The sequence below is a fragment of the Thunnus albacares genome, chromosome 21 (genome assembly GCF_914725855.1).
Source record: "Thunnus albacares chromosome 21, fThuAlb1.1, whole genome shotgun sequence".
Classification (NCBI taxonomy): Eukaryota; Metazoa; Chordata; class Actinopteri; order Scombriformes; family Scombridae; genus Thunnus; species Thunnus albacares.
This window is the reverse complement of record NC_058126.1, coordinates 4848821-4871650: the sequence shown is the minus strand read 5'-3', so window position 1 is coordinate 4871650 and position 22830 is coordinate 4848821. Positions and strand designations below refer to the sequence as shown.

The following is a 22830-nucleotide window of genomic DNA, read 5'->3' as shown; positions in this document are numbered from 1 at the left end:
CAATATTTCACTAAGTTTAATGTTATATGGTTACGATACCTGTTTGTTAGCACAATTTAGCTAAAGTAGCTAACTTAAGCCAAGATGTGCAGCGCTCTGTGTTTCCAGTAAGCTAACGTTAGCTTTGGTCCGAGGTAGCGGGGCTCGTTTCCAGGGCGTGAAAGGCAACTTAATTGGAAGGTCCTGGCTCCAAATGGAAAAGATGGCGCCGACCATAAACGGCAACGGCAACGGGTGACGCCACACCTCGCTACGTCCATCTTTACATATATACAGGATATGGTTAATCCAGTCATGGCCAGTATTTTTAGTTTTAGGGTTTGGCATGAATTGATTAGAATTAAGTTCAGGCGTAATGAATATTTTCTTGAACAATCAATTAGTTGTTCGGCCCATAAAATGAAAATGGTGAAAAATGTCGATCACTGTCTCCCAAAGCCCAAGACGACGTCCTCAAACATCATGTTTTGTCCACAACCCAAATATATTCAGTTAACTGTCATAGACGACAAAAGAAACCAGAAAATATTCACATTTGAGAGACTGGAATGACATAATTTTTATATTTTTCTCTTTAAAAAATGCTTCAAAGCGATTAATTGATGATAAAAATCATTGCAGTTTTAAAGTCAATCAACTAATTGATTAATTGACTAATGGTTGCAGCTCTAAAGTCAGTGCGGTGTCCTCCTAAGTAACAGAAACAGGTTTGTATGTGTGTGAACGGTTGACTTAGATCTAATATTTGTGGAAATAGATTATTAATATATACAGTATATCATCTATTAAAACAATAACTATGAAACATGTTCTAAATCCAACTCTCTTTTTCTCTCCTGCTTGCCAAGGTAAACACCCTCTTAACACACACACACACACACACACACACACACACACACACACACACACACACACACTGTATTAATTTCATCCCTCCCATTAGAAAGAACACAGTACCCAGAGCTGAACAATATCACTGATATCTGGCTCAAACACACGCACACACACCTCGGGACAACTGGGGTGGGACAACTGAGACGGCCAATGGGCATGCCGGAAACCCGAGAGCTGACCAATGAGCAAACAGGAAACTTTTGGGGACTTTCCAAAGTTTCCAAACTTTTTTTGGCTCCGCTTTTGTCAGATTTTTTATTTTTTCTATGTTGATGTGTGTGTGTGCATGTGTGTGTGTTTCGTACTGTATGTGTGTTACTGCCCTGTGTGGTGTTACCGCCCTGTGTGTGTGTGTGCACACATTTTTGTTACCTCTTGGGGACCTTTTCCGGTATAAACACCGACCTTGTTGGGGCCAGTAGGCCTCATGGGGACCAAAGCTCAGTCCTAAAGAGGCAAAATGTCAGTTCTAGTTTCCTGGTTAAGGTTGGGGGTAAGGTGTGAATTATGGTTTGGTTAAGATTAGGGTGAGTCATGATGTGGTTATGGTTAGGGTTGGGATCAGGGTTAGGCTGTCCACAATGAATGGAAGTCAAAGCGATGTCCTGACAAGGATAGCTACCCAAACATATGTGTGTGTGTGTGTGTGTGTGTCTGTGTGTGTGTGTGTGTGTGTGTGTGTGTATGTGTGAGGGAGCTAAGGTTGAGGCTGCTCGCTCACTGCTTCATTTCACTTCAGGAATCAAGAGTTCAGAGAGAAGCAGGCGATCGAGGAGGCCGCCACTCCCAAGAGAGAGAGAAAGACCCCCTCCAGTCAGATACAATTACCAGAGTGTGTGTGTGTGTGTGTGTGTGTGTGTAAGTGTGTGTGAAAGTAGGCTTGTATCTCTATCTTTGCATCTTTGTGAGGACCAGCTTGAGTTTTAAACCAGTGTAGTGGGGACATCTCTGCGGTGTGAAGACATTTTGGTCAGACCAGCGTGTGTTGATATTGGACGATTCTGCAAAAGCTCGGATTGTGTTCAATGCCAAAACAATACGTCACTGTCTTGTGAAAACCCTGTATCTCCAATGTGCTAATAGACACAGCCCTGTTTTCAGTTTTGTGACAATGAAATATGGTTTATTTTGCTTAAGACGCAGGAGAATTGTCTTTTAACCATAAAAAAACACTCGATTCTTCAGTTTCTTCATCTGAAAAACCCCAAAATCAACAAATGTGAAAATACATGTTTTTCTTATAATTATAGCATGGTTTGGAGAAAATTGTGGTTACGGTTAATAAAAAGGCATTTTAAGTGGAGTGATGGGACATGAATTACAGTCTCCTGTATAAAAGTCAGACAAGCTACACGCCCTTAAGTGCCACATAATCACTTACATGGAAATTGTTATATTGCTCTACCATGCTACAATCTTTGTACCATGGCAAGTACCATTGTAAGAATCATGGCACAGTACTGGTGCACTGACCAGTACTATGATGTACAAATTCTATCATGGCCAGTACAGGGAACATGGAAAGTACCATGATAAAATTGAAAATACCATCCATTATTTATCATCATAATACCCCTGTAGTTTTTTGTAAGGTCCCAACCTCTACACCACTACCACTCCTTTCTTTCCACCTCGCTATGCAAAGGCACTACTTCCTGTACTGGCACTGAATGTTGGCACTGGATCTAAATTGTAAGGTCTGAAATCCCAAGGAGACGTAGCTGTTTTTCATGGTTTGTGCCCCTTAGTTCCAGTGAAGGAAAACATTAATGCTACAGTATACAATTATATTTTCAACAGTAGAGCTCTTCCAACTTTGTGAAACATGACAATGCCCCAGTGCACAAAGCCAGGTCAATAAAGAAATGGTTTTTCCCAGTTTGGTGTTGTAGAACTTGACTGGCGGGGGCTGGTGGACTCATCATGGAGCCCTGACCTCAACCCCATCCAACAGCTCCAGGATGAACTGGTCTTATTACCCAACGTCAGTGTTGAGACCCACTAATACTATTGTGGCTAAATGGGAGCAAACCATAGCAAAGACTGTACATAAAGATGGACGTAGCGGGGTGTGACATCACCCGTTGGTTTGTACCGGAGCCAGTTTGAAGTCCAGAGTTGCAGTTTATGGTTGGCGCCATCTTTTTATTGCAGCCAGGACCTTTCAAAGAGTGTTTCCTTTCACACTCTGGAAACACGCCCCGCTACCTCGGACCACAGCTAACGCTAGCTTACTGGACAAACAGAGCACTACACATGTGGGCTAACGTTAGCTACTTTAGCTAAATTGTGCTAACAGGGCAGGTATCATAACCAAGTAACATTAAACTTAGTGAAATATTGCCACAATAATCAGACTCAGTGTGAGTCCTGGAGCCGAGGAGAGAGGCAGTGAGCCAACTGTCAATCACAGCTGTCAATCAATGCCATAAGTCTTAAATAATTTCCAAAATGACCACTTGCACACTTATAAGAAGGCCTGAATTTATGGCTTGAGACCATAATGACTCACTGAAAAAAATGATTGACTTAGTATTTCTGGAGAGAAGTCGATGCTTTCTGGACGGGGGTCAGTTGGAGCAGCTAGTGGCCGTCGGTGGCACTTTAAAGTACTTTTGTATTGGCTTCAGCTTCAAGCCTTGGTAGCTGCCGTTTGGGATTATATAAGCAGTTTGTGGGCCTTGTGTATACATAGAGTCATAAACTGCAGACCATTTGTTGTATTTTTTGCCACATTCTTACTTGTTGCATGCACACAGTAAGTACAACCTGCTTTCACAATGCTGTAATTAAAGGGAAATTACAGTTTATTTCAACCTGAGTTTTTGTGTTTGTATCAGTTACACTGTAGTTATGCAGAACACTGTATTCACCAAAGTAATTACTGAGATCTCAGCGACTCGAGCCTCCCCACAGACAACAATACCACAGGCTTGCATCCACTACTTGTACACATCACTTTAACCCTCTGCGCCCTACAATCCACTGCACTGTTCAAAATAAGCCACAACTCTACATGCAGTAATGTTTACAACAAACATCTTGTTGCTAACCAACCTGTGGGAGCGCTCAGTCTTACCTCAAGACTGTCTGGTGTTTGCACTTGTGTTAATATTCTGTTTCTTGCACCTATTTATTGTTTTGCAAACACCCTAATGTCTCTTCTGTGTTAAAATTCAACTTTTACCAACTGAAGGGATCTTTTTACTTTTGTATGACATCTAGCTTCCCTTTATGTCTATATGGATGAATATATGTGGAAATGGTAATAAAACTGAACTTGAAGCGGTGACATTGCAAGCCAAATTTGTGATTTGACTTAAAAAAAAAAGGTCCACTGGCTCACTGAACCATTTATTTTGGAGGTAAAACTGATTGTAATTGCTGAGTGTTGTTCAGATAATTATATAAAGATAAAGTTTAGTAAGTGAAGGAGGACAATTCGGCTAAACATTTCACCCTGTTTGAGCCCCTTTGAGGGTTTTTTTTCACCTCTCTGTTACATTTTTCTGTTGTTTCCGTGTATATCAACTTATATCTTCTACATATGTATAAACAAATCATAATCATAAAACCTTCTTTTTCTTTTTTTGAATAAGTTTGACTGACCTGGGAGTTTTTCTTCAAACTTTCCTGATCGTTTGGCTGCTTGTGTTTCTTTCCCAGTTGGACCTTTTTGTAGCAACATCCTCCCCAATTACTTCAGTCAGCATAATATTATCATAGCTAATGCAACCTACAGAGAGGGAGAGAGATATGAAAACTCAAGTTTTATTAAACCTTTTTTTTTTCTCTGTTACCAAATGTCATAATGATAAATATTTGAATTTGAGGCAAAGAAAGGGAGACTGAAAGAGATAGATAGACGTTGGACTGAAAAAAGAGACACAAAGAAAGAGAGAAAGGAGGCAGACAGACCCAAGATCGAGGGCAGAGGGGAGTGGGAGACAAAGTTTGGAAGGCGACTGAGGAGGGAGGGAGCCGACTTTGCGGGGGAGACGGTTAGCTCCCCTCTTAGTATCAAAACTTGGCCGCCGTTCAGAAATACACTCAGTGAGTGTGTGTGTGTATTAATCACTATGCGGGGACATCATACATTAGCCGTTCCACAGAAAGTAAAGATTTATTTTAGGTTTAAGACTTGTTTTTTAGTCAGAGGTTAAGTTAGGTCAGGTTAACGTTGGGTTTGGGCACGCACTGGTTCAGAGGAAGTCTCCAGGGAATGAATGTAAGTCAATGAAGAGACAAAATCAAGCCTGTGCATGTAAAAGAGAGAGTATTTATGTCTCTCTACAGCGTGTAGCGGCGAGGATGCTCTCATGTTCTCTCCTTGCTCTCTATCACACACACAGATTACTGACTGTTACCCCCAGCAGGCCGTGCAGGCGTAGCAGAGTGAAACCGAAGCGGAGAGCGTCTCTCTCGGGGGACGGCGGGGCGTAGGAGCCAGATTGAGGCCAGATGTTGCAGATGCAGGAACGAGCCAAAAGGACCGGGGATCCATTTATAGGCTCAACCCGCCTCGCTGCACAACAATACACTGATAATAACACAACCAGAGCTTTTCATTACACTGGCCGCTGCGCTTGACATCAGGGGAACATGACATTACTGCTCAGATTGTGTGAAGCTTCTAACTCAAAAGCCCGTCAGTAGCTTTTTTTTTCCCGTGTAGTTTGGTAAGAGTACAGGGAACATAACATAAAGGGAACCGAATGCACTCATACGAAGAACATAAACTCTGCATACATCAAAAACTCAGACAAGATGTGTCAACACCTCTGTCAAAGGTTTTTACATTACTGAAATAACAAAAGCAGCCTGTACTCGCATAACTGCAGAAGAAGGAGGAAAAACTAAACAAAAAAAAAAGAATAAGATTTACTAAGAGTAAGACTACTTTTTAAAACTTTTTTCACATATTTGAGAAGCTTTTACAGGCACTCTGTGTTTCAAAAAAAACGACAAAACTGTCTTCATACTGAATGTTTTTCACGATTTATCACCACACAGGATGTCAATGCCAAAAGAAAAAGAGGCTTTTGAGATTTTTTTGTTTTTAAAGGTATGTTTGATGATGTCAATGCGAAAGATTTACTGGTTTTTTTTTGACATTTTCATGTGTTTATCTTATTTTTCTATTTTTTATAGCATGGTGTTACTTAATTCTGTGTGGCATACCTGCATATCGAGTTTAAAGTAAAAAAAATCACAACTTTTACAGTTTTTAAGGTCTTAAAGGACGGGTTCACAACAACAGTCAGTTGTCTGTATGAACAGTTTATTAATCATTCCTCCTGTTCATACTGGCTATTAAAAGATCCTTCAAATGTGCTTTCAATGTAAGTCATGGAGGCCAAAATCCACAGTTTTGTGCAAAAAAATGCATTTAAAAGTTGATGTGACGCTTATATGAGGCTTCAGCAGTCTGAGTTAGTCATATCAAGTGGATATCTGACACATTTACAGTCTTTTTAGCATCAAATTCCCTCTTTGTGTTTCCTCAGACAGTGTTTCCCTGTTGAGCTACGGTGGAAGTATAGTAACAAAAAGAGAGACTTTGGCTCTAAAAAGACTGTAACGTTGAAAGATATTGTGGTGGAAATTTACCAACCAACTATAAAAAATAAATAGAATTGTGAGACTATGTATCACGCTTATCAAACACCTGTCTAGTAATTCATTTAATCACCAATTTTATGATATATGACCTTGTTTTGTCTGGAGTAGACGTCTCGCCAGATCATGTGCTATTAAGATTAATGTCTCGTCAGTTATGAAAGGAGAATCGAAAAAAGCTTGTTTTCGAAGTACATGATTCACATGATGACCCCGATTCTAAGAAGTGATTGTTGTAATAGAGGAAGTTAGACTGGCGAGCAGTGAAACTGGTGTCACACAGGAGTCGTGCAAAGGTCACGTAGATATGGTATGTACTGTAAGTTAGCGATCATGCATTTATTATTCGAAGCTTTCATTGATCTACAGCTTCCCATGTGCATGTAATAAAGAAGTCCTGAACTCAGAAGAACCATATCTACTTGATTTGACTTATTTGGACGACTGAAGCTTCATATTAGCTTCAGATAAACTTTTAAATACATTTGTTGCACAGAAGGAGGACTGTGGGTTTTGTCCTTCATCACTTCCATTGTAAATGCATTATGAAGGGATCTTCTAATGGTCAGTATGAACAGGAGGAATGATTACAGCAAGAAAAAACATGTTTCACTGTTCATTTGGGCTCCTGACTGTTGTTTTTAGACAGAGAGATTGTGAAACCGTCCTTTGTTATGACTGAGTTGACACAAAGGTTTTTGTGTTCGACCATCTGACAAGAACTTTGGTCGAAGCATAAAACGCTGAAGCAATACAAAGTGTTTATTAATCCTGCATTTACTGATTTTTTTTTGTCCACCAGTTTTCAGCAGAAACAAGATCCAACATTATCATACATGTGGAGTCGTGTTTCTGTCCACCTGGTGAATCTAAGTCCAATATTCACTCTCTTTTAGCTCTGTTTTTACTCTCTACCAACTCCTGAGGGAAATATCTGGCTCTTTAGCTGCTAAATGCTCCCCTATGTTCATCAGCTAGTCTACAGCTAACTGTGTCTGTATTGGTGCTGAGCAGGTAGTGTACAGCGGCTTTTTAGAGCTTTTTCTCGGAAAACAGCTGCCTGCTGCGGTCCAAAACGACGCTATGAGAACGCTGAGAGTGAACCAAGACAGTAAAGTTGCAGCTGGACAGTTAAACAACAGCCTGAAACTCACTATAAAGCTGTGAGAGGAGCTGCAGAGTCACTGATAATTCTCTGTAGGTTCATCACTACGAGCAACACATTATTTACGCAATGAGATTTATGATAAATAACCATCAATAATGTGGATATAATGACTAAGTGGATAAAAGCAAATAATGGAATAGCTGTGATCACTTTACTGTGATGCAGCCTTTAAAACCAGGAAAAGACAACACTTATTATGCCGTATCATGATATTAAGATATCTAGTCTCATATCACGATATCAATATAATATCGATATATTGCCCGGCTCTTGTATCGTGATATTTCTACTGCAAAAACACTGTAATAAATTGCATATTAATGTGCAATTTTAGCAATAAAATGTTGCTGATACACTATTGTGAAGTTTCTATCAATCCAGGAAACACCTGCAGTGTTTAATTTACACCAAAGGTGCCAAATTCTAGAAAAAACATTCATCGTGCAGCTAAAATGCCACATTTGACTTCTTTACATTTATTTTTGCCTTGGATTGAACGATAATCCTCAGTCAGTGTATATATGATTTTATATTTGCAATAACGATACTATGATTTAGTACGTTGTTGGATAAAATAACCACACAGTAATTTTGGGTTAATCCAGCAAAACCTGGAAAACAATATTATTAAATATTAAAGCGAGAGATACAACGATATAAACAGTCTGACAAAATATCTGTGAAATATGATCTTATTCCTGATTCATCTTCTAAATTTTGTCTAAAAAATAAAGCCCAGAGGACAAAGGTTGAAGCTTAATAAGTCTGACTAACACAAAACTTCATATTTTCCTTCTGGTTTGAAAGGTTAAAGGTCAACACTATGAGACAATGTGGAAACTGAGGTATATTTTTCCTTCATTTTCACTTCATCACCACTCATTATCTAAACCTCAGACATATTTCCAGTGCGCTTTGTCCTTCAACAGAGTGGCAAACATGCTGAGAGAAAAAGAACATCATGTCTTTGTTATGCAGCCCTGATAAAGACACAAAATCTACCAGCCTCCAGTTCTCTCCTCCCACAGACAGAATATATATTCCAATAACAGCTAATAAGAAAATTACATTTCTTCTATTTGTGTCCTTAACTGACTTTATCTTCCTAACGCGCCTCACCTGACACAGAAATATGATAGATGTTTGGTATATGATGAGATAAAATGCCAAGAGATCTCAAACTAAAACAGATGAAATAGTTGAAAATGCCAGGAATGTCTATCGACCTTTATCTAAAACAATCTTGGCTACATGTGGTCTAAATTTTCATAAAGTGGTAAATAAGTCCACTAGGCCTAGCCCTTTGAAGAGAAGCTTAATTTATGGGTTTTCCCTAAAAAGACCCTTCAGTTATATAATCAGTGTGCTGCTCTTCACTGATGCAAATATATCAACTGATGTCTTAAAGTTTTAAAAAGCGATTAAAACTGACGTCAGGTGAGTTTTTACCCTCAAAAACATTATAATAAAAGTCCTATACGTGCCAAAATTCAGCTGCTGTGCCACTCTGTGCATGCTTTACAACAATATCTCTGATCATATTCTGATGTAAAAGGTGTTTTTCTCACAGTGAAGCTCGGAACAAAGATCTAAAGTTAAGATATGAGTGTTCACAATAAACTATAGAAGTCTATCTGTGTTTTTCCAGCGCAAATATGAAACAATAATCTCTGCAGGAGAAATTCAAAGAGGGAAAAACTCTTGTTCTCAAAGCGGGCCCCGCCTCCGCCTCCTCCTCCGTGCAGGGGACGGGGAGGGTAGAAGTTAAGAGTCAGCTCTCTGCCATTGTTCTTGTTCTGGAAGTCTGGGAACGGGACGGGACGGGACGGTGGGACGGCGCTGGTCGGGTACCGGACGGCGGTCTGTCGTTATGACGGGCTCCGGTCCGAAGCTCGGGGTTCTGCTGCTGCTGGCGGTTCTACTGCAGACTGTTGTCGTCACCATCACCGTGCTGCACTTCACAACGGCTCTCAACTCGGTAAGGAAAAGTAAAAGGTTCGGACTGGCGAACCGGAGACGCGCGGAGGCTTTTACGCATCGCCGTGCAAGTGCGCACCGCGAGCTCTGCGCGACGTTGGTGGGCTTTTGAACGCACCCACATGAAAACTAGACTTGTTGACCTCGACCACCTCACTGTAATGATCATAGACTTATTGTGCGTTAATTAATGATGACAGCTTCTTAGACAAACGCGTTCTTGCGTTCTGGTTCTGCTGCTGCGCTCCAGAGAACAAATAGTCCACGTCTATTTTCCTTTTTTTTTTTTTGCAGAATCCAAAGCAGGCCACATACTGTATGTTGCTTTCACATAATGTCAGTTCAGTTTTGCACAATGCAATTTCATGCAGAGACACACACCTTCTTTTTTTTTAATCTTTGCAAACACAGAAAAGAAGACAAGGAAGTAAAAAGAGCAGCAGCAGCAGCGGGAGAGGTGGACTGCAGCTATTTTTATGATTAGCTGCGATTATCGGGAAGAGTTTTTACAGAGCTGCATGTGTGTGTGTGCGTGTGTGTGTGTCTGTGTGTGTGTGTGTGTGTGTGTGTTGGACTCACTCTGCTTGTTTTGGTGAAGCCGGAGTCCTTTGGTTACCTGGATGTTGTCCAAGACAACTCTCAGTCTGTGTTTACAGGAATTAACCATTAACCCAGATGAGATGTAGCAGCAATATATGGGGAAATGAAAACCTAAGAGATGTAAAACAAAGAGGAGAGACACATGCCAGGAAATTATGTTGACTTAGTTTCCTAGCAAACTTAAAAAAAGAGAGAGCCTTCATTTATTTTCCTCATAAAAGATGCATCTTCATGTAATTGTGCAACACTTTCATTCAAAGGTTGATAAAATTCTGTCCTTGCTAATGACAAAAATATCTCCAACATCAGGAGTGTGTGACAACAAGTTGAAAGAGACGTTCAGGTCTAATTGTTTGATGCCCTTCTTGTCATTTTCACTCTGCGCAGATGAAGGAGACGTTCGCCAGGAGCAGTGTTTCCTGTCTGACGGGCGCTGACCTGCAGAGCATCACGGCTGTACGAGGTGATCCGTGCTGGCAGGTCACTCAGCAGCTTCACCTGCTCATCGAGAAGGTACGACGAAACAAAAACCTGACCGCTAAACTCTTAAAACTCACTGAAAAATCCCCCCTCCCTCCCAAAAAAAAAAAAACCCCGATTGTAATCCTTACTTTCAAGTGGTACCAAGTATGATTTCACCACACTCCCAACACAAAATGACCTCTGCATATCAGCGCTTGTTGATCAGTATTAATGACTCAATCATTATTTGGCCGGCGGCTGAGATTTCTGGCTTTCAAAGCTCAGTTTACGTCTCTTGCACTGGATCAAAAAACTCCCCACCCACTGGAGTTTCGAGACATTACTAACCCCCCCTACACTTAAAGCTGCAAAAGCCAACAAAGCAAATGATAAAGCAGCTTTATTGTTATTATTATTCCAGGATCTGTTATGTAACACTCTTCACCACTTGTTGTTTTCCCTTGATGATTACATATGAGTCAAACCGCAGGTTTTCTCGAAGAAACAGGAGTAAAACAGACGAGGTTTGATGCCGTTTTGAGTTCATTTTATAAATCAGAAAGACTTCTGTCATGTGGATATGAAAACCAGTCAGAGTCTTAAAGCCTTTTAACCCATAAAGGATGACAGTCAAAATGTCCCTGCTTGTCTTGTAGTTACGACACAAGTTTTGTTTTTTTATATGAATCTTATTTTCTACTGTTTTCAGATTCATGTGTGAAATAAAACACCATTAACACACACTGACTCAGCTCAATCACACACACACCGTCCTGTTGCTGGAGATACTACTGTACTGTATTCATCCACTGCTGAAAATAGTCCCCAACAAACATTTGTGAACTGTGTTGTCTTCAGTCTTGAGGATATAATGTTGAATTATAGTCCTGGTAAACTTAAAAAGACCTCCTAATAAGGAGAAGAATAAATGAATTACAACAAATTCATCAAAAAGTTGGTAAAATTGTGTCCTTGCAGATGTAAAATATAAAATACCATGAAAACACTCACTAGAGCACCACATGTGTATTAATCTGCCTGAAAAATAGTCCCCAACAAACACATTTGTGAACCGTTTTTAAAGATTCACATCTTCAGTCCTGAGGATGAATTATAGTCCTAGTAAACTTAAAAAGATGTAAAATGTAAAATACCATGAAAACACACACTAGAGCACCACATGTGTATTAATCTGCCTGAAAAATAGTGCCAGACAGATGTACTAAATCCTCCTGTTTGAGTAACATTTGCTTAAAAAAACAACAATGAAACAATACATTCGTGAGCCGTTTTGAAAGATTTCTGACTTTTGTCTTCAATTGCTCAAACGAAAAAAAAGAGGCGAGGAGCAGCAGAGTGCGTTATGAGGACACCGCTGGGTCCTCGTAAGTGCAGTAAAGCGATGAAGTCACAAAGTTATTACTGTTATCATTCTCAGGGGGCTTCCTGTGCTGCTGATCTCAGCTCTGAACATTAGCAGAGGAGAAGAAGAAGAAAAAAAAATAAAAAGAAATGCTGAAATGATCCAAATCACTGTCTGCAGACGCACAATGAGCTCCTTCATAGCTGGAGATGTGATGTGATCCTGTGTGGTTTAATCAGCACAGGAATGCATTCACCTGCCCTGAACACACACACACACACACACACACACACACACACACACACACACACACACACACACAGACTTTTATCCTTTTTCCTTTACTTTCTATTTGTATGTACTGTTTGTTTTTGTTCCCTTCTTCTGATTCTCCTCCTCCTCCTCAGACTTTGCTGCTCTCCTAAATAACTCAAGTCGGGTATTTTCTGTCTCTTGATTAAATTTAGTTCAGAACATAAACACAGAGCTGGAACAGTTTGACCCAGCATATTAGATTTTTATGCGTTTAACTCAGGACGCTTAATGAATTTACATTTAAGAGTCCCTGTAAAATAAGAAATAGCATTTTGTTATAACATTGTTTCATTGAGCTTTTTTTTTTTTTTGTCTTTTTTGCTTCACATAACTCAAATAACAGTCGTTGCTCTGTCGGTTCAATAGTTGTTAAGCCAAAGGATGTGATATAAAAGTATCCAGTGACGTGTAATTAGTGAGTGAAAAGTGAAGCAGTAATAACAGAAGAATCCGAGGAAGAAAAAAAAAAGAGAGAAAAGCAACAAAGAGCGTAGATAATTTCACCCAATTACATGCAATTTCCTTATAAATCATCGAGCATTTTGAGTATTTAGAGTGTATTGAATCTGCCCCGAAGTTAAAGTATTAATCCAGACAATTTTTACTGGTTTGGGATGTTAGTTTTTCCTCCGATATGTATTCGTTTTTTTTGGGAAAGAAAAGAGTTTGTGAGCTGATGTAAGATTCACTGTTGACTGCGGTGAGCCGAGGATGATTCATAAAGGATCTGGTTCTAAATTAGAGGTAACGACTTTAGAAATAATGTGAAAAATACCATAAGAAAAGGGCTAAATTTTAGGACACAAACAAAAAAAACCCCTATGATTTAAAGTTTCCTCTGAGACTCGGTCACATAGAGTTTGGGGAGAAACATGCAGCATTTTGAATAGAATATAACGGTGTTGTTCTTCTATCTGTTGAAGCTTCTTCCTCACATATTTTATGAGGCGAAGGGGCACCACACTGGGGTTGCATTTATATAAATTCCACAAAAAAAATTCCATCAGATAAAACCTTCCTCCCCTGCTCCCTTAAAACGAAGCTTTACTTCACGTCCTGTTTCATTGCAGACGTCAGATGTCAAACTTAATGAGAAACTTACAGTCTGAGAGAAATTTCAGGGAGCTTTTAGCCCATAAATTCTGGCTCACTGACTGAATGCAGGTAAACTGAGCTCATAAATGACTTGTTTTCTTTCAATTCCTCCCACTTATTGCTAAAGCTGTACAAATATTATTAAAGGGGAAATCATTAACCTTTGCAACCTCTACTGGTGACCAGTAGAAACTGCAACAACACCGGTGAAACTTTTCTCTTCTCACACAAACCCCATTAAAATATACGATTATGGAAAAAACAGCGTCTGTTATGTAACGTGTCCATCTTCCAGTTTAAAACTGACACAAACACATCCAGAGTCCGCTTCAGCTGAGAAAATCGTTATCATCAGTCAGTTTGGCGGTCAGTGCGGTTTCTTTGGAGCCAACTCACTGGGTGGAGGGACTTAAAATACGAGAGGAGGAGGAGGAGGAGGAGGAGGAGGAGGAAGGGGGAGAGAGAGAGAGAGAGGAGTCGGTTACCGGGGAAAGGATCGGTTACTCGACCTGAGCATGAAGGCTCCTTTTTATTCACCAGAGCAAACTTCCTGATCCTGATGTCAGCAGGTTTTCAGGGTCAAAATCGAACAACGAGCCGCTTGGCAGGACTGTGGAATGAGCTGATTGCTCTTCTTGGCAGAAGTTAGATATTGTACTTTTTAAGTTTTAATCTCATGGTTTTTTTTTTTTTTTTGTAATGAATCCATTTTCCATTATCCACTTAAACGCCCTTTGGAAACAGATTGCTGACTTTAATGTGTCAACATGTTTTAGGGAAAATGCTTTTCTATGTGTTGTTTTTTCTTGGAGAGATATTACGAGGAAATACATCAAACATAAATTCATGCATTCTCTAGTAAATGTTTTCTGCTGTTTTCCCTGCAGTCTCTGTCCCAGCAGTATCAGAGGCAGATATCATCAGCAGTAAGAGGTGAGAAAACCAAACCAAAAACTTAAAACAAACTGTTGAAAATATATAATTCATACTACTTAGAGTATCAAGTAGTTCTTATCAGCGCAGACGCATAGTTGCATTTTCTTCAGAAACTTGTTTAACTTGTATAACTTGTATTGTTTTCTTCATTTTTTTCCACGCTAGATGAAGTATCTCGGGTGCTGCCCTCACTTGTGATGGAGGACAGGGCTTCGCCTCGACCCAAAGTAGCAGCCCATGTCACGGGCAGCTTTGTGCCCAAACTGGAGCGAGAAGGAGGAGGTGAGTCCTGCTGAAATGAATCATGACGGGATTCAAGTAGCTCATCCGGGTTGTAAAGAGACGTAAAGTAATCAATGAATTTATCTGCTAGCGTAAAAAACGTTGCTTGTTGTGGTCTTGCAAAGCTAAGTAGACTTGTGTTTTGGTTTAAGGGTGTCATCTGTAGTCAGAAACCAAAGCTAGTTTTTAAACTGGATCAGCCTGCACTAGAAAACATTTTAATTTGCTCAATTTCTGAATCTTAATTGATGAAGATCTACGTACCGAAATGTCACATCTAAATGAAAGTGAGCACCGTGACTGACTGAGTGCACAATTTCTGGTTTTTCAGGTGTCGGGTGTGGCCATTAGCCAACATGACAGGATGTCAATAAAAAGATACCTGAACCAAAATGATGTATTCAAGTTTTGAAAGGAAAAAAAATGTATTTTCTCTAATTCGGGACTACAAAATATGGAAACCAATTTCTGCCAGGAAAAGAAAAAAAACCCATAAAAAGTTAGAAATACACTTTTATAAAAATAAAAACACTCATATATCAAACTGTTGCTTTTTAAAGTCACATTATGAGATAACAAGTTGATATTATGAGCTTTTAAATAAAAAATTTGTCTTATGAGACACTACGTGGCATATTTAACTTCTTACTATCTCATAATAAAGTCATAATTAAGATTTAGTTAATCTTACAATTTTGACTCAGAAAGTTAAAAAATTGACTTAAAATCTCATTAATTTGACTTACAAGTAGTGTTTTATCATTCCTCACTTTTCATCCATTTAATCAGTTTTGAATTAAAGAATATAATATTCATAAGTATGTTTTAATTAGTGTATGATCACCTGAAAATAGACATCATTGTGTTTTCATTACCTTAGAATGAGCCCTTTATATCTACAGAGGGAGCGGGTCCTCTTCTATGGAGCCCGCCATGTTGCACCGCCATGTTTCTACAGTAGCCCAGAATGGACAAACCAAACACTGGCTCTAGAGAGGGCCTTTCATGTTTTTTGCGAGTTTTGTGGCCACCGTAGGTTCACCTACATGCTTGAAGGGGGAGGGGAGGGGTTTTCAGTTGGTTGCAATCTGCAACTTCACCACTAGATGTCACTAAATCCTGCACACTGCACCTTTAATCTCTCATCGTTATGACTTTGTAGGTCCTAAAAAGTTTTCATTTTGACTTACTGTCATAATTTTGACTTAATTTCATTTTTGTAACCTCTTAAAGTTCAATAGGCTTCCATAACGAATCGTCACCGCGTGCACTGCGATAATTTTACTCTGAATGTGTTTGTTTTCTGCAGCTCCAGCCTCCGCCGGGCGTCGTGTTCAGGGCCAGAAGATCTCGTGGTGGGAAGGACAGAAGGGGCTGGCCTTCCTCCAGGACGTCCAGCTGGTGGACGGGGAGCTGGTGGTTCCGCAGCCAGGCCTCTACTACGTCTACGCCCAGACCTACTTCAGACACACTCACGCCCTGGAGGATGATAGCGAGGGCGGCGAGGAGGCGGAGGACAGAGGAAGACCACTGCTGCAGTACATCTATAAAAAGGTTAGGGTCACTGCCAGTGATTTTATCTGTAGCCTCTCTTTTTGCACATTGTCCTGTGGGGTTTTGGTGTTTCACTTTAATGTTCCTCCACTTTTCTGACTTAATGCAATAGTGGAAAGTCATTTAAATGAATATTTAAACTCATAAAAATATAAAATCTACACTTTTTTCCAGCTTGAATGATAAAAACTGGTGATGAATGATATAAAATGGTTGGTTAAATAACCTAATCAAATCACTTTAGCACATGAATATTACTTTTTTGTATTCGATCAGCTAGTTTTTTCTAATCACGTACTTCTTTTTAGCAGATATATTTCTTCATCTCTTTGTTTAGTCTCATTGTTTTATCCCTGGTGCACTAAAAACCACAGACTGATGATTCACAGCAGGACAGTATCTTAGGATGGATGTGTACTTTGACTAATCAAATCTGACTAATGTGAAGCCAGACAGTGAGTATGTGTTGCATCACATCATGGTAAACATCCAAACCCACTCACATTCTGCTTTGTCGGCTAAAACTAGAGTACGATCTATTTCAGATACGACTAATCCGAAGACGTGTGTCCCTAAATAAAATCATATTACGTTTAATTTAGTGCTTCAACATTAATGTGATAAACATGCAGTTTTCAGTTAATAGTAAGCTAACAGAGAGAAGGGTGGTGATGAAGAGGAGAGTGTCAGGGGTGATTTGCAATAGAGAGATGCTGGTTATACTGGGAGAAGGATGCGGAAGAGGAGGGTTATGAATATGATGAGGGACGACAGAAACGGATGATCCGCTGTGGCGACCCCTAACAGGAGCAGCCAGAAGAAGAAGTATGCCAACAATGTTCACATATTAAGTTACCTAATAATGTAATAAAAGTCCCACCAAGCAAGTTTGTTGTGGTTGAGAGTCAAAGATGAAAAGTTATTTCAGTTCATTTAAAAGAAAAATATTTAAGTATTTCTAAGGATCTAAAGGTCCAATCACTCATTTTTTGACTATATAAATCACAGGAAAATTAATACACAGTGTATAATTATATGTTTTACTTATATAATGAAAAATAAGCATTAACATAGACTGTTTTTACAATCCTAACTGACATAAACGAACCTCATCAGAAAACATGGCAAGCTGACTCCCATAACTTGGAGGAATAATGTAAAACATGTCTTCATAAGAAAAATTAAAATAGTTGACAAATACTGTACACTATTAAACACTTAAAAGGTCCTTATATCTGCTTATAACTACATTATAGTGTGTTATAAACATTTATTAAATGTTTATATACTGCTTATAAGTGCCACTTAGAGGGACTTTAAGTAAAGTCTTACAGAAAACATTAAATATTCTAATCTTGTGTTCCGTTTTTCTTACATTTAGATCATGAATTCTGACCTTAAGTATTTACTAAAGTATAAACAAACACCAAACTTTATGTTTTTTCAAAGTCAACTTGAGTGAAGCTGCAACTAGCAATCGATTGGTCCACAAAATGTCAGAAAATAGAGAATCGTTTTGTCCGACCAACAGCCCAGAACCCAAAGAAAAGTAAAGTTTTGCCCTCAGCAGTGACTAACCGAGTCAACACTGTTAAATATCACTATGAGAACACGAGCTGTTGACTGAGGAAACAGATTTTATGTCGGACCAATCAAATCTCGCAGGTGTTTCCTCCTTGGTTTTTCAGATCATGACCTGTAGATCACATGACCTCCAGTTATATTTTGTGTTTTGTTTTGTTTTTTCTGAACTGGGGGCGTAATTAATGACTTTTTTACAGCGAGGGGTGAATTCTTGTATCGGTGCATTTCAGAGGAAAACGAAAACATTTGCCAAGAATATTTTAATGAATTTTAATGGATCACAGATGACCAGATATGGTCATAGTGTAGTGCCGCCACCTCATAGAAAGGGCAGTAGATGTTTCTTGGCATGTTATGTGCAAAAATAAATGATGTTTATTAACAAAAATATTAATGACAAAGAGGCAAAAACCTCAGGAATTCAACAAAAATAACTTAAGCTTAAGCAAAGAACAAATAGTCCCTCCTACTCCATCACACCCACAGCCATGTAGTGCACCAAATTATACATAATGTTATTTACTACAGAACAGTTTTATCCTTCCTACATTAACTTGACACTAACCTGTTGTCACTGTCACTGATTAAGCAGAATCACAAAACTCTCAAAATAAACATCACAGCAGGACTGAAACACTTCAACAAAACACTGTGAAACAAACTAACCAACAGAAATCTGTATTCAATCATCTGTGTAACATGACTGATAATTTAACAGAAACACTGGACTGAAATGATTGATTTAACACAAAAAAAACATCAGTAATGTTTGGAACCAACCATAAATAATCCAGCAGCGTTATGAATCAATCATCTGATCGACAGATTGATATCTCTCGAGCCTGTAGGTGGTTGTTCTTGGCTGTTCTTAGTCGGTGGAGCGGTTTGTTGAAGACATTACGTCCTGAAAGCTACAAATTCCGACCACTGACTGTATATAAATACGGACGATGCGTCTCCACTTCCTACCGTTATGCAAAAGTGAAGCCAAAATATCTCCTTTCTGGGAGCGGCCATCTTGCTTGTTTGATGTCACTTGGAGCCAGCGCAGTAGAGTCTTTTTATATCGTCAAATAACTAATTAAAAACAAACTCATACAAAAAATGAGCACTTGGACAAACATCAGCTTGATAAGAACGATGTAAAATGAAAAATAAAAATTTAGCCTACTTGACGTGTACTTTGATGTTTTCGTTCGGTTCATGTTCCATCCGCTAACATGGAGGGGGCGGGACTTATGACCTTAGCTGTGTCTCAAATCACATACTTCTGATAGTACACTTTGATGTAGTACACTATGTACTTACTGGTGTAGTGCGCGAACTTTGACAGGGTAGTGTTGTCTCAAATCAAACACGGCTGTTGTGCATTTACTGGAAACGATGATCGCAAATTAGCATTAGCTAGCGTTAGCATTCGCATTGTCGTTCGTGCTGCCAAATCATTACAGATGGCTTATATCCAACGACAGTATAGTGGTGCTTAGTGCTAAAAAACACATGTATAACTTACATTTGTATAATGTGGCGATGTTCACCGTAGTTACAACGTACCTGGCTGCCATTTCCAGTTTGAAAAGTGGTCTCTCCCCTTACGCTACGTAGCCAAGATGGCGACAATTGAGGGCGAGAAGTGTCCATAGTTCCACACTCAACTTTTTGACCGTTTTCAGTGCATTTTTCCATACTTCTCAGTGTGAACGCACTTATGCACTCAAAATGTTAAGTGTAAGTACAGAAGTATGTGATTTGAGACACAGCACCAGGGGGCGATCCAGATGTTTTAGCTTCACTTTTGGGGAGCTGTCATGACTTCCATATTTATATACAGTCAATGATTCCGACCTTCATCCGACCCACCAACGCATCACGAATGCCTCACCCCCCTCTCTCACTCATCTCTCCTTCTCCCACCAGGTGAGCTCCTACCCGGTTCCCATCCTGCTGATGAAGACGAGCCGAACCTCCTGCTGGTCCCGGGGCTCCCAGTTCTCTCTGCACTCCGCCCACCAGGGGGGGCTGTTCCCGCTCAGCACGGGCGACCGCCTGTTCGTCACTGTGACCAACGCCTCCGCTGTGGACATGGACGAGAAAAGCAGCTTCTTTGGAGCGTTTCTCATCAGCTAGAAGATCACCGGCACAGACGCCGTCGTGTTTTTAACGTTGGTAAAGAAATATCAAATTGTTGCGGCCTCGAGGCTTCTCCTAATAATGAACCCATGATGGTGAAAAAGTGAAAAACTGAAACAAGGAGTCACGGGGGAAGGATGTCTTCTTAATAACAGCAGAAAAAATTTGACAACACTGGTTTCGTGGGTGTAGAAGGAGGAAAAGACTGACATGGATTTGGGGCTGTTTGTTGAGTCTGTGTGAGAACTTATCACTAAAAAAAAAACAGACGTCTTTTGAGTGTGTAAAGGTTAGTTGTGATCATGGAGACAGTTTTGTTCCACAAACATTTCTTGGAGGCAGAAATAATCTCCGTTGTTGATATAAGAGTCAGTGTGAGGAGCCAAAGAACAAGAGTTGAAATGCATTTCCTACCTAAACCTGAGAAGAAACTCTAGACAAAATATCAAAGAAAACACACTAAACATTACTTTAGTAGTTTAGGTTAAGGATGTTTGTTAATTTGCACCATTCTCGCCGTTCTCCTCTGACCCCTGAACTATAATTTGCCAATTATTGCAATTTTTCTGGCTTTATTCTCAGTAAAAGCACCTTTAGACTCTGCGACAACAACCATCATGTATGTTTTCTGCATGTCACACTGAGCGAGATGCGTTGAATAAAATGTTTGTCACAATCTGTGTCAGACTGTACAATCGGTGAATCGTAGCGCTATGATGTAAAAAAAAAAACAGTATACGAGAGCAGAGACACGTCAACTGCGCCGCTCTGATCGTTTTGGTTTGTTTGTGCACATTTTTGTGTGTGCCTTTTTTCCCTCCTAAACTTTACTCAAAAACGGCACTCACGGATCGTATTTTGATTGGTTTGTTTGTAGACGTGGGTCAAACCAGCAGCAGTCACATTGTGAGAATTAGTCCCTAAATCTCTGACAGTTAAAGCTTCAGATCGGCCGTCGGTGGGCGTGTCCCACAGCGAGATCTGGGTGCGTTATTTTTGATTGACAACCAAAGATTTCACCATGTTTAATCTAATCTAAAACAATCAGAAAATAACATTTGATGCATCTGTTTCACTGCTCTTCATCCTCTCACTCTAGTACCGTCGACCCAGAGACGACGGGCCAACTTTAAATGTTTTGTTTACAAACTCAGCCCATCGAATCCTGCACACTGCGCCTTTAAATCCTTGAAACTGTTGTGTGTGTAAAAATCCCAACATGTATGCCAAGTATGTGCTATGTTCCCCATTTTAACAGAACTGTTGGTCTTTCTGGTTTATACCAAACATTGTCAACTCTGTGAAGATAACCAATTATGGCTATACTGCATTTTTACATGGAATTGTTTTCTATTTGGTCCAAAGCACCATGTGAAATTGGCTCGTAACTTACTGAGAAAAGTCACAATTTCGCAGATGTTTCTTTAGAAGCCTGCAGATTATCCGCTTTGCATACTTTTCCTCCTTTACTGAGAAAACAGCTTCTGCCTCTTAAGAAATGTTTGTACAAAATTCTTCTCAGGTGGACGTCAGTGTTTATCTGAGTCCATCCACATGCATTTTAAGTGAGTGTGTGCATATGTAAAGATGTAAATAATCTGCTATATTTTGTGTTTATTTTTCCAAATCAGTCTGCAGATTTCTGTCCTCTGCTCTTAATTTTTTCGTGAGGGTGGAGGCATATGAACATAACGGACAGTTTACTGCAGCCAAAAGAACAGACGGTGTAGTAATTTCACCTCTTCATGAGTTTTACAGTAAAGTTAAAAAAAAAAACAAAACTGCTGCTTACAAATCAGGATTCGTGAAGCGTTTTTGTTGGCTGCACCACCGTCTCTCCTCCTTCTGCTGTCGGTCTTCCAGCACGTTGGCTCGTCCATCGCAGCCATTGTCCAAACGGTGCATTTAACACGTCATAACGGTCGGTTTTCTTAAGGATTCGTGTCATGTCGGATTAACTGCAGATGTGATCCGAACACATGGAGAACAATCGTTCACATTAACATCCAGACAGCAAGAAATATGTGATTTATTTCCTGGTGATATGACCTGCTGTTGTGAACGTTGCAGCAAATCAACCGATGCTGCTTGAACTAAAACGGTTAGTTATATTTGACAAATTTTGCTTCACTTACTAAGTTTTTTTTTTTTTTCTGGAGCTTTCAGCCACAATCAGCGGATGGAGTTAAGAGATACAACCCTGCGTAAAAACCATCTGTTATCATGTGACCACACCATAACTGAACAATCTCTACGATCAGCTGATGAAGGCCGTGAGATGTGGTTGAAAGCTCCAGATGAAATCAAGTAAATTTCAAACTACTAAAGAATGAACCTTCAAGCTCAATCTAACATTCACTGATACATCCAGCTAAACACGGCAGTAGTTTTTATAAATAAAAAATGGTTTTGTTGCTTTTTTTCCCCACTATGACATGAATGCAGCATTCAGTGTAGCACTATGTTATTTATGTAAATATTACAAGACGTCACCGTTTTCTGCTTAAAGGACGAGTTCACACTTTTTCAACTCTGTTAGAACAACAGTCAGGAGCCCAAATGAACAGTGAAACATGTTTTTTCTTGCTGTAATCATTCCTCCTGTTCATACTGACCATTAGAAGATCACTTTATAATGCACTTGAGGAATTAAAGGTGCACAACACATATTTTTGTATTGATTTTAGAAGTCAAATAGAAGATCAATGTGCAATAAATATGATTTAAAAGGACATTTTGATCTAACAAAGATCTGACACCTGTAAAAGGTTTTTTTTTTCAGATATGTGTGCTCTACACTCTGTTGAATGTTGATTTTAAGACATTAAAAATGATTTGTGATCATTATTAA

At 39.5% G+C, this 22830-nt stretch overlaps 1 protein-coding gene and 2 long non-coding RNA genes across 3 annotated transcripts in view; 2 read left to right on the top strand and 1 right to left on the bottom strand.

Moving 5' to 3' along the window:
* The window catches only part of LOC122972722, a 25942-nt gene extending 20630 nt beyond the window's left edge, over positions 1-5312 (top strand). The window contains exon 5 of the long non-coding RNA XR_006399825.1: positions 5302-5312. This is a non-coding gene — a long non-coding RNA (uncharacterized LOC122972722). The remainder of the gene's footprint in view (positions 1-5301) is intronic.
* The window catches only part of LOC122972724, a 21663-nt gene extending 11070 nt beyond the window's left edge, over positions 1-10593 (bottom strand). The window contains exons 1-2 of the long non-coding RNA XR_006399830.1: positions 10238-10593; positions 4504-4630 (exon numbers count right to left, since the gene is read on the bottom strand). This is a non-coding gene — a long non-coding RNA (uncharacterized LOC122972724). The remainder of the gene's footprint in view (positions 1-4503; positions 4631-10237) is intronic.
* Positions 9460-22830, top strand: LOC122972721 (tumor necrosis factor ligand superfamily member 10-like). Its single transcript, XM_044340024.1, has 6 exons — positions 9460-9659; positions 10646-10771; positions 14381-14426; positions 14595-14711; positions 16021-16265; positions 19767-22830. Exons 1-6 carry the CDS (start codon positions 9552-9554, stop codon positions 19974-19976), a joined length of 852 nt encoding a protein of 283 aa, XP_044195959.1. The 5' UTR covers positions 9460-9551; the 3' UTR covers positions 19977-22830.

Coding starts and splice junctions, on each gene's coding strand:
- LOC122972721 (XM_044340024.1), top strand. CDS start 9,552: ATGACGGGCTCCGGTCCGAAGCTCGGGGTTCTGCTGCTGCTGGCGGTT. Junction 9,660..10,645: donor TCACAACGGCTCTCAACTCG/GTAAGGAAAAGT, acceptor CACTCTGCGCAG/ATGAAGGAGACGTTCGCCAG. Junction 14,427..14,594: donor GATATCATCAGCAGTAAGAG/GTGAGAAAACCA, acceptor TTTCCACGCTAG/ATGAAGTATCTCGGGTGCTG.